Genomic DNA, 12897 nt, shown 5'->3' on the forward strand with positions numbered 1-12897 from the left:
AGATAGGGTTTTAGCCTATCCCCAATGTTATGCAGTCTGTACATTGAACAAGCAGTGAAAGAAACAAAGGAGAAGTCTGGAAATGGACTTACGTTAATTTGTCAGAGACGGTAAATGACATGGAAGATCTATTGAATGAAATGGATGGTGTCTTGAAAAGAGGTTACAAGATGAATGTCAACAAAAATAAAACAAGGACAGTGGAATGTAATCATATTAAATCAGGCAATGCTGAGGGAATATGATTATATGATACACTAAAAGTAGTAGCTATTTGTGCAGCAAATAAATGATGATGACCAAAATAGAGAGAAAATAAAATGCAAATTGACAATATTTAGAAAAAAAGGAAACTTATTGATTTTGATTATAAGTTTAAGTGGTGGGAAGTCTCTCTTTCTGAAGGTATTTGTCTGACATGTAGTGTTGTATAGAAGTGAAAAATGGATGATATACACTTCGGACAGGAAGAGAATAGAGACTTTTTAAATGTTGTTGTGCAGAAGAGTTCTGAATATTTAGTTAGTGGATTGGATAACTAATGAAAAGGTAGGGGATCAAATTGGTGAAAAAAAAATCTATGGCACCACTTGGCTAAAAGAAGAAATTGGTTGATAGGATACTTTCTGAGGTATCACATAATTGCCAATTAGATAACTGAGGGAAGAGACAATCTTCGTGTGTGCGTGTGTGTTGGGGGGGGGGGGGTTATAAATTGGAGAGGGAAATGACTGTAGTTTGCAGTAGTTGTGCAAAGATATAGAAGCTTGCCCAGGATAGACTGGTGTGGAGAGTTGCATCAAACAAGTCTTCTTACTGTAGACAACAACAACAACAACAATGGTGGTGGTGGTGGTGGTGAATCTGACAAGTGCAGGTTGACATGGTGTATTTAGTACTAATGAAACATTACTTGTTGACACCAGGGGCCACATGATGAAGTTGGGTAATATTTCTTGGAGAAAATTTAATGTATCTGATCTCGGTAGCTGATAATTGTTGGGCTAAGGATGTGATCAAACTATATACCACACACATTGCCTTCTGGGAGCCACAATGTGGCAGCAGTGTGTGTCGTACGTGTATGTATTAGATATGGCCTACACATAAATACCTTCTTGGCCAATACAGCCTTTGAATACTTTTCTCAAGTTATTGTTGACAGATTAGACGTGTTAGAAGCTGAATAGGTTATTCTCTCCCCTGCCCTGTGCCCCTTCCAGTTGTGCACTGCACAGTACCTAGTTTGATGATTTGAAGTGTCATCTCTACATGTCTTTGAACTTATTGTCCAATACAGAAGTAAACTAGTCTATGTTCTACAATTATTGCATATTGATCCTTTTCAGTGATGATAAGTAGAGAAGTGGAGGGATGGTAATGTGTTACTGTTTTTCTAAAGTTTAGGTTGTACTGGGGGTTTATTTCTTTTTTTGTTCTAGTCTTTTCTTGTCAATCAGGGTCAGCTTTCCCAATTATGTGGCACCATTTGTCCGGTTTGTGGGCATAATCTCCACTAAGACTTAGCTTCTTCATATCACTTCGGATAGTCGTCAACCTAGTGGTTTGAGGTCTTCATCTCCCTGTCCTCTTTGTAGCCATGGAGAGGCACTTTTTCTTGACATGATATTCAAGTCTTAATGTTACGTGACTTTACTACCTCGGTATGGCTTCTGAGAGTTTTCTTTTTATGGGTACTACTTGAAAACTACCTCTTATGAATTCAGTGTTACTCCTCACACCCATTGTAAAATGCACATTTCTGTTGTATGGAGCTTCCGTTTGTAAGTCGGTTTTGGTGCCCAGACTTCACTGTCATACAGTAACAGTAGTCTTGCTGCTGCTTTATAAATTTTGCCTTTGGTTTGTCTGGGCATTTTTGGATTGCACAGAACCCTTGAAAGCATATGTAATTTGTTACAACCAGATGTTATTCTGTGATTTTAATGATTAATGAAAAACTACCTCAGCTGTGTTATATGTTCATTGTGTTGTGACTAGTTTCTAGTTGTTGAGTTGTGCTCAAGACATAAATGCTCTGGTTGCCATACCTAGTGATAGAGACCATATCCAAGAATGCTGGTCGTAAACATTCTGCCAACTGCTTGGTGGAAGAATGGCGAGCAGACAGTGTGTGCTGCGTGCAAGTGCCATGTCTGCTTGCCATACTCCTGCTAAGTGGCCAGCAGAATGTTTACAATCCGTGTTCTTGGATGTGGTCTTTAACATTACACATAACAGCCAGACCATTTATGTTTTATAAACATTAGCATACAACAGATATCATGGTGCTGATTTTTGTAGCTTTGTAGTTAGATAATTCATTTACAGTGATGTAGATACACAGTGGCGAATCAAGGTTTGTACCAATGCTAGGATTCGAACCCAGCTCTCCTACTTACTAAGCTGATGTGCTAACCATTACACCACCCTCACAAACTGGTTTTGCACAACTGCAAGGACTACCCCAGCATGTCTTCCGACCCAATCCAAATTCCCATTCATGTCTCAGCCCACGTGGTATTTCCTGTAAACTCGAACAGCATTGTGAAGGTTCTCCAGCAGTATTGGAGTAGCACCTCAGCGTGGAATGAAACAGGGTATCCTGCCTGAAACCCAGGATTGGTGCTTTAATGAAATGAAACTGTATGATGGTGAATGGAATTTGGATTGAGGAGGGAGGCATGCTAGGGTAGTAGGTACAGTTGTGCAAAGCCACTGTGCCAGAGTGACGTAGCGGTTAGCGTCATCTGTCTAGTGAGCGGGAGACCTGGGTCATTGTCGCTTCAGTCTGTGTATATACATAATAGATGTTTGAGACTTGCAAAAGGTCTCTGTAACTGTATAGTTTCAATAACAATAAGGGACTTAGGACATTTCTCTAACAGACCGTACATTAGGTGCTTCTGGTGTTACTGTTAAGTTAAAATTATAAATAATCTGTGGAGAGCATGTACTGCCAAAAAATGTTATGTTCAGTTCAACATACGCTCTAGTGCATTGAAAATATGTTTTCTGTGTTTTTTGATAACTAACACACATAACCATCGGTACCCTTTCATACTGTCCATCTTTTGGGTGCAATTGTTGTAAATACTTGCAGATGTAGTTTCATGATTGGAACCATAAACCCTCCATTCAGTTGGTCTGATTGGTAAGAATTTATTTATATTGGTAGCTGTTAATGTCACAATTAACTCCCCAAGACTTTTTATGTCGGGTGGAATTCTTTCACTGTTGACTTAAAAATGAACTGCCTTCATTATTAGCAAGTTTTTGCCAGTTGGCCATCTCTGTGGTTCATAGGACAAATCCAGCTAGCCACATAGAGTGCTTGTCACTAATATTTAGGTACAATTTTTCAGGAACCATGTATGGAGGGTCTGCAAGCCTCAATATATTACTGATCTAATAGGCGTACCAAAGCTGCATCTGCTACATAAATGGCATCCATAAGATATGTGTTATTGTCATTGTCTGTTTTAATCTACTGAAGACACATTTTCAATGTCCTTTTAGCTCTTGAAAGATTTTGTGTGCTTTATTTTAGGATGTATGTTGTATTTGTGATTCACAGAATTTGTTTTTAGCTTGAATGCTTTTGATGGCTAAGACACAGCCTGCAGTCCATTTTTTAAATATAATGCATTGTTATGTTTCATGAACTAAATTCCACACTAGCATGTAACATTCCTCTATACAATCTCCTATATTATAATTTTGTTTTTTGCTTACAGCCCACACTGAAGGATTTTGATGACATACTTAGAGAATCTGCTGTTCTCTCAAACAAGGATGGTTTCTCGTGGAACTGGACAGTTGTCCGTACAATTCTAAAGGTAATATATCAGAGGAGGGGCCCAATGCATCTGTTGTCATCCTTTATGGCTATTATTATTATTATTATTATTATTTATTATTATTATTATTATTATTATTATTATTAGTGATCATGTCATCATAATGACTATGGCTACAAAAGTTAATAAATCGGTTAAGAAGGCTAGGTGAATGTTTCTCTCAGAAAGAGCAGAGAAACAGTTGTTAGCATTTCATTTAGACAATGAATTCATGTCATTTGGTTCCAGTAAGATATTAAGTGGATTAAGGATGGAAGAGACCCACTGTGGTTATTTGGGAAATAGTGAGGAAGCAAAAGCTGTTGCACTCTCCGTTCAAAGCAGACCACACAAATTAGAACAAGCAAAAGTTAGTACAGATTCATGCATCTGTGAAAAGATCTGTGTGCAAAGCACACAACTACTACTACCGTCATAGCGTAGCAAAAGGGCTGGCTGAGAACCTGAGAAAATTGTGGTCCAATGCAAAGTCGCTATGTGGGTTTAAAGCTTCTATCCAGTCACTCATTGACCAGTCTGGTGAGGCAGTAAAAGACAGCAAAATGTAGGCCAAAGTTTTAAATTTCATGGTTAATAAATCGTACATGCAGGAGAATCATAAAAAAATACCATCATTTGAATATTACATGCAGTCCTGTATGGACGACATAGTAATAAGCATTCCTGGCCTAAAGAAATAACTGAAAGAATTGAAAAGAAATAAGTCACTAGTTCTGGATGGAATCCCAGTTTGGTTTTACTGAGTAGTCTATGGCACTGGCCCCTACTTAGCTTGCATTTATTGCAAATTGGACTGGAAAAAAACACAGGTGACTGCTGTATATAAGAAGTGTCCATTATAATTATCCGGGCTGTTATGCCGTGATCGGTTGATGAATTCTGTGTCGATTCCTTTCGTCTCCGACTGCGGGAGACATCTTCAAGGGGGTCCGTAGCTCAATGGAAGGTCCAACACACCCACTGACTGAGTCAGTAGCGAGCCAGTGGGTGTGTTGGACCTTCCATTGAGCTATGGACCCCCTTGAAGATGTCTCCCGCAGTCGGAGACGAAACGTTGGGAATCGACACAGAATTCATCAACCGACCACGGCATAACAGCCCGGATAATTATAATGGACATGATATTTCCGGCTGTGAAAGTCTACATTTTAGTATGTATATAAGAAGGTTAAAAGAATGTACTCTCAAAATTACAGACCAATACACTTAACGTCAGTTTTCTGCAGAATTCTAGAATATATTCTAAGTCCAGCTATAATAAATTTTCTAGAGACCGACAAGCTTGTCTCAATGAATCAGCATGATTTTAGGAATCATAACTCATTTGAGACTCAGCATGTGCTTTCCTTATGTGGTGTACTGCAAACTGTGGATGAAGGGCAACAGGCAGAGTCCATATTTCTGTATTTCCGAAGACCATTCAACACGATGCCCCACTGCAGACTATTAACGAAGGTGCGAGCATATGGAATATGTTCCCAGATATGTGAGTGGCTGAAAGACTTTCTTAAGTAAGAAAACCCAGTATGTTGTCCTCAAGTGGAAGTATTCATGAGACAAGGGTATCGTGAGGCATACCCCAGGAAAGTGTGATATGATCACTGTTATTTTCCATATACATAAACGATCTGGTGGACAGGGTGGGTAGCAATCTACGGTTGTTTGCTGATGGTGTTGTTGTGTATGAGTAGATGTCGGAAGATGAGTTACTGTAAGAGTATACAAGAGGACTTGATGAAATTTCTAGTTGGTGTGATGAATGGGAGCTAGCTCTAGATGTAGAAAAGTGTAAGTCAGTGCAGATGTGTAGGAAAAACAAACCCATACTGTTCAGATACAGAATTAGTAGTGTCCTCTGGACACAGTCACATTGTTTAATTATCTGGTTGTAATTTTACAAAGTGATATGAAATGGAACAGGCATGTGAAGAGTGTACTAGGGAAGGCCAGTGGTTGACTTCAGTGTACTGGAAGAATTTTAGGAAAGAGTGGTTCATCTGTAAAGGAGACTGCACATAGGATGCTAATGCGACCTGTTCTTGAGTGCTGCTTAACTGTTTGGGATCTGCGCCATGTTGGATTAAAGAAAGACATCGAATGAATCCAGAGGCAGGCTGCTAAATTTGTTACCGGTTGGTTCAAACGACACACAGGTATTACAGAGATGCTTCGGAAGCCTAATTACCACAGTGACCCCAACCTGCAAACATTTGCAAAATCGTTGCTGTTGCTTAAACTTTTTGTACTTTGCCTCTATGCCAGTATATATTTTAATTAGCTATCTCCTAAAATACTTCTGCCATTTTAATCACCTGTGTTGTTGTTATCTCCAGTCCAAGGACTGGTTAGAGGCAGGTCACAACACTAGTTTATCCTCTGCAAGCTTCTTCATGTCTGCATAACTACTGCCACACATTCGCCTATTTGCAGCTGTTGACTGTAGTCAAGCCTTTGTTTCCCACTACTATTTTTGCGTCACCCCTTCTCAACAAAACACACACACACACACACACACACACACACACACACACACACACACACACACACACACTCTCTCTCTCTCTCTCTCTCTCTCTCTCTCTCTCTCTCTCATTCCCTCCCCTCCATTATCAAATCTCTTTCTCATCCTCTCCCCTCCATTATCAAATTACCTTTGCCTTAATGCCTCAGGATGTGCCCTGTCAACTGATCCCTTCATTTAGCCACATTTTGTTATACATTTTTCCCCATTTCAATTTGTACCTCTTCATTAATTATCCAATCTACCCTTCTAACCTTCAGAACTCTTCTGTAAAAATGCATTTCAGAAGCTTCAGTTTTGTTCCTGTTTGAAGTTTTGTTCATCCATGTTTCATATTCTTACAAGGCTTCGCTCCAGACAAACCTTCAGAAAAGACTTCCTTATACTAAAATCCATAATCAGAGTCAACAAATTTCTCTTTTTTAGACAAACTTTCTTGCTATTACCAGTTTGCATTTTATATTTCCTATATTTCAGTCAACATAATTTATTTCATAGGCCAAATATCAAAACTCATCTACTAATGTTAGTTAATCATTTCTTAATCTGATTCCCTCAGCATCACCTGATTTGATCAGACTGCATTCAATTCCTCTTGTTTTGCATTTACTGACAATAATCTTATAAACTCTTCTTAAAGGCACTATTCATTTCATTCAGTGAATCTTCCAAGTCTATTGCTGTCTCGACAGAATTACAATTTCATGAACCAACCTCAACATTTTTATTTCTTCACAGAGAACTTTAGTCTCCTTTTCAAATTTATCATTGGGTTTCTTTACTGCTCTCTCTCTCTCTCTCTCTCTCTCTCTCTCTCTCTCTCTCTCTCTCTGTGTGTGTGTGTGTGTGTGTGTGTGTGTGTGTGTGTGTGTGTGTTTCTTTGTTTTGTATTGTGAGTACAGTAATTCTCTCTCAAGTCTTTCTACCATAATGGCAACACTCAGTCCAGTCTGTTTCTTGTTTCACCACAGAATAATTATTATCCTTCCTGGTCAATCCTAGGATTTTTATCTGTCACTTACCACTTCTTTCACCTATGCCAATGTTTACTGCTGTGAAAAATGCCAAATTGCAATGTTGTTTGGAATCCACGTTAAACTGCAGATCCCCCAGTAATGGGCTAGACGAGTCAGTTGAAAGGTTGGAGGAAGGCATCTGTGTACCACCTCCAGTAGCACCATAGCTAGTAAAGCACTGTGGTCTGCAAAACAGTCTTTAAACTGATGGCTGCCTTATTTACTCATATTACAGTAATCGTGCTACAGAATTAAAAACGAGCAATGCATTAAAAATATCATACTGCTATATATTGCTCTACTTGTGAGATAGAATTGTATCTTAACAGGATGATCAGACTTGCTATATTACAAGTTCACTCATTCACAAAAAATATTTATGGATGCTAATAACACACATGTTAAGTGTCCTGAGCCCCGACAGAATAAGTGAACAAAAGCATACCATTCCTTGCTTCTTGTTGCAAATGTGGGCTGACCAATGCCTGAAAACTTGATAACTTGATGATATCATCAGTAAAAGGTTGTCGTGGGTGTCATGTCTGGGCCCAGGAATAATAAATTTTAGTTGCCTTGTGAGATTAACCACACTTCCTGTTAGATCATGTTGATGAAAGCATTGCATACCTGTTTCAACATGCTTTTGGGCTTTTTGGTGGATTTTTCTTTATCATGATGATGAAATCCAGTTGTCATGGCTGCAAATTCGCAAAACTTCAACACTGTCAATCTCATTGTGAAAGTAGCCAGGTTCCAACTCCTGAGTACACTTACCGCCTCTTTATAATGTAGAGGAACTACATGACCTGTGCATGGAGATATTGTGGATCTGTAGATGTATTATCATTACAAGGAACAAGTCAAACTTTACCTGGGCAAATTGTAGCTCTTTTGTTTGTGAGGATGGAACAATATGTAATTGGGTAGTTGGACTGAATTTTCCAAATTACGAATGAAAGATTTTGGAAATGATTGATACTATATGACAAGTACAAAGGGCATCTAAAAAAACAAGTAGAAATAATTATATATTCAATAAACTAAAGAAGCAGCTGTGTCATTTCTCAGTGAGGAACTTATAGTTCAGGAAGGACAGTGTAGAGGAACTGTACCTGAAGTTTAAAAGAATAGTTGACTGTACACTAGATAGATGTATACTTAGTGGAGCAGTTCAAGATAGGAGGGATGCTCCATGGTATAAAGTCACTGTAAAGAAGCTTCTAAAGAAATAGAGACTAGTCCATAATAGGTGTAAAACAAAGCATAGAGCTATAGGGAAGGAGATGCTGAATGGAAAACATTTGACTGTCATGAGGGCAATAGATGATGCATTCATCAACTACTGTAACAGAACATTATCTAAAGATCTCTCATAAAACCTGAAGAAATCCTGGTCATGTGTAAATGCCATTAGTGGCACCATAGTTAAATGTCCAGACACTCATTGATGAGAAAGGAATTGAAATTGAGGGTAGCAAAGCAAAAACAGAATTGATTAACTCCATTTTCAAATGTTCCTTTACAAAGGAATAGGAGTATTGCACTATTTTAATTCTCGTACCACTGCAAAGATGAGTGAAATAGATATTAGTGTTGTGGCATTCAGAAACACCTGAAATTGTTAATTGAACAAAGCTCCAAGTCCTGATGGAAGTCTTATCAGAGTCAATACCAAATTTGCAGCTGAGTTAACCTCTCTTTTTATCTATTATATGCCAAAGATTCCGCAAACAAAAAACTGTGCCGAGTGGTTGGAAGAGAGCACAGGTCAAAAAACTGCTGTCCGATATCATTATGGGCTTTTTTTTTTTGTGTGTAGAATCTTAGAACATCTCCTGGGCTCAAATATAATAAGGTATCTTGAACACAATGATCTCCTCCGTACCAACCAGCACAAATTCCAAAAACATTGATCATGTGAGACCCAACTTGAGCTTTTCTCGTCTGACATCCGTAAAGCCATGAATCGAAGCAGGCAGGTAGATGCAATGTTCTTGACTTCCAAAAGGCATTTTGCTCAATACCCACTTATTATGGAGTATAAGATGAGATTTGTGACTGGATTGATGATTTCTTGGTAGGGTGGACACAGCATGTTATCTTAGAGTGCCATTGACAGATGCAGAAGTAACTTCAGGTGTGCACTAGGGAAGTGTGTTGGAAGCCTTGCTGTTCATTTTTTACATTAATGACCTTGTAGACAATATGAATGGTAACTTAAGACTTTTTGCAGATGATGCAGCTATCTGTAATGAAGAACTTTCTGAAAACAACTGGGCAAATATTCAGTCAGCCCTTGAAAAGATTTCAAAGCAGGTCAAAGATTGGCAATGTGCTTTAAATGTTTAACACTGTAAAATCTCATACTTCACAAAACAAAAAATGTAGTATCCTATGACTTCAGTGGTAATGAGTCACAGTTGCAAGCTGTCAACTTGTACTAATACCTGAGTGTAACAAATTTGTAGAGATATGAAATGGAATGAACACACAGGCTAACTTGGAGGTGAAGCAAGTGACAGACTGTGGTTTATTGGTAGAATACTAGAGAAATGTAATTAGGTTACGAAGATGAATTTTTATTCAATGACCAGTACTATAGGCAGACAGATGAAGTTGTGATGGGAAGCCTGTTGTCACCTGTTATTGCCAATTTGTGTACGGAAGACTTTAAGGAACATACCTTGGAGTTGGCAGCTTCGAAATCCGTGGGTTTTTCGGATATGAAGATGATACTTTTGTTTGGCGTCATGACAGTGAGAATTTGAATGACTGTTTAGATCACTCAAATATTCGTTTGACAATGGAGGTGGGAAAGGATAGCTGCCTTCCCTTCCTTGATGTGTTGGTCAGGAGGAACGTTGATGGTATATTGGGAGATGCCATTTATAGGATGTATACTCACCCTGACTTGTATCTACAGGCTGATAGTTGTCACTTTATGGCTCAGCATAGAGGTGTACATTGTACCTTGGTTCACAGGGCCCACAGCATCTCAGAACCTGCGAGTTTGTCAATTGAGTGAGCCCATCTTTTCGTCAGTATGGTTATAGTGAAAGACAAATCAGATGTGTGTTGCACTATTTACCAATGGCGCACAGGGCGAGTGATGATAATACCGAGGTGGTACCAAAGTCTATGGCCTTTTTGTCTTACGCAGGGAGCATTTCCAACAGGATTGGCTGCATTTTGCCAAAATGTAATGTGACATATGTTTTTTAACAACTATATAAGATTAAGACCCTTTTACATTCCGTAAAGGATTATACTGATAGGCATAAGGTGAGTGTCTATTGCATTCCATGCAGTTGTGGCATGTCATCCCTTGTCAGAAAACAGGGAGTCAGAATTAATGTTATACATCCCTTCTTTGTTTTTCATTTTCATTATCGACAACTTCTATGTCAGTCATCTTTGGTGGTGTGGTGGTGCTGTGGTGGTGGTGTTTTGTGTGTGTGTGTGTGTTGGTGTTGATTTTTGTTTGTATACCTTTCTAAATTGCGCTGCAAATTGAGGTAGATACCCTTGCACAGGGCTGGCTTGCTGGGTGTGCACCAATCGAAATATCAGCAGTTGTCGACAGTGTCACCTAGCTGCACTCTCATGAATTATTTGAATATTGTACATACTGGGGGAATCTTGGTTCTTGCACATTTCCATTTTCATGTTAATGGAAATACGGAATCATTTTGTTAGGACAGTTTGGTACAGTGTTTCAAATGTTTGTATTTCTGAACCTTCAATTTTGAAGAGAGGTGTTGCAGTAGGTAGAACCTAGAATATCACAATCACAATATACACTTAAAAAGTTTTTGATAGTGTTGAAACACAGTCATTCAGTACTTTTTTTGAAAGAATGAACCACCGCTTGATTGTATACTACTGTAGTGTTCTTCTGTACTACCTCGATTTTGGCTTTTATGCCATCATCAAGTACAATGTTGATAGTTCGTAGACCATGAACATGCCATAATTGGTGAATTCAATAACTACTTAAATCTTAGAGGCATGTGTTGGTCTTGTTTACCTGCTTTGGGCTGACTTCACCAAATATGACGTGTTAGTGGTCTAAGAACTTTCGGCATTGTACCTGACGACGGTATAAAAGCCAAAATGTAGATAGTACAGAAAAAAAAATGGGGTAACATCCAGTCAAATGACAGTTTACTTTTTTATTTATTTTTGTAACTCTTTCCCTTGAAGACTGACTGTCTAAGTACCACACCAGCTTTTCAGGACAATTACTTTGCCACACTCATTATGTTGATCTGAAACTGCTGACTTTCTATTCTGTCTGGGCAGCATGTGTCTTTCACATGCCACATTGCATGTGTTAATATTTCACTTTTAGTGATGTTTCATCCAATTCCCCATATTTCCCTTCAGACAATGTGTATTTCTACATCAACATCGACACTCTGCAAACCACTGTGAAGTGCATGGCATAGCATACTTCCCATTGTACTTTTTATTATGGCTTTTCCCCATTCCATTCAAATATGGACTGTAGGAAGAATGATTGCTTAAACACCTGTGCAAGCATTAATTAGTGTAATATTGTCTTTGTGATCCCTATGGGAGCAGTACAAAGGGTATTGTTGTATATTCCTAGATTAATTACATAAAGTATGTCCTAGAAATTTTCTAAGTAGGCTTTCACATGATAGTTTGTGACAATGTTCAAGCATTTCTTTCAACATCTCTGTGACTCCCGTGGTTCATGCAAATCTGTGACTATTTATGCTGTCCTTCTTTCTACGGCCTCAATATCACCTATTAGTCCTCTTTGACATGGGTCCCACACACTTGAGCAATATTCTAGGGTGGGCCACATTGAGTGTTTTGTACCCAGTCATCTTTGTAACCTAATTACATTTATCTAGTATTCTACCAATAAACCACAGTCTACCATTTACTTTACCTACAACTTAGCCTATGTGTTCATTCTATTTCATATCCCTACAAATTTGTTACACTCAGGTATTAGTACAAATTTATAGCTTACAACTGTGACTCATCTACACTGAAGTCATAGGATACCACAATTTTTTGTTTTGTGAAGTATGAGATTTTACAGTGTTAAACATTTAAAGCACATTGCCAATCTTTACCCTGCTTTGAAATCATTTCAAGGGCTGACTGAATATTTGTCCAGTTGTTTTCAGAAAGCTCTTCATTACAGATAACTGCATCATATGCAAAAAGTCTGAGGTTACCATTAATATTGTCTACAAGGTAATTAATGTAAAAAATGAACAGCAAGGCTTCCAACACACTTCCCTAGTACACACCTGAAGGTACTTCTGCATCTGTCAATGGCACTCTACCCAAGATAACATACTGTGTCCACCCCACCAAGAAATCATCAATCCAGTCATAAATCTCATTTTATACTCCATATGATTGTACTTTCCATAATAAGTGAACATTTGGTACTATGCAAAATACCTTTTGGAAGTCGAGAACATTGCAGCTACCTGCCTGCTTCAACTTGTGGCTT

The 12897-nt window shown here is 38.5% G+C and overlaps 1 protein-coding gene across 1 annotated transcript in view; it reads left to right on the forward strand.

Moving 5' to 3' along the window:
• The window catches only part of LOC124721523 (rapamycin-insensitive companion of mTOR), a 277266-nt gene that overhangs the window by 114219 nt on the left and 150150 nt on the right, over positions 1 to 12897 (forward strand). The window contains exon 11 of the mRNA XM_047246541.1: positions 3738 to 3839. Coding sequence (XP_047102497.1) covers positions 3738 to 3839 — 102 coding nt within the window. The remainder of the gene's footprint in view (positions 1 to 3737; positions 3840 to 12897) is intronic.

This window comes from Schistocerca piceifrons, chromosome X (genome assembly GCF_021461385.2).
Source record: "Schistocerca piceifrons isolate TAMUIC-IGC-003096 chromosome X, iqSchPice1.1, whole genome shotgun sequence".
Taxonomy (NCBI): Eukaryota; Metazoa; Arthropoda; class Insecta; order Orthoptera; family Acrididae; genus Schistocerca; species Schistocerca piceifrons.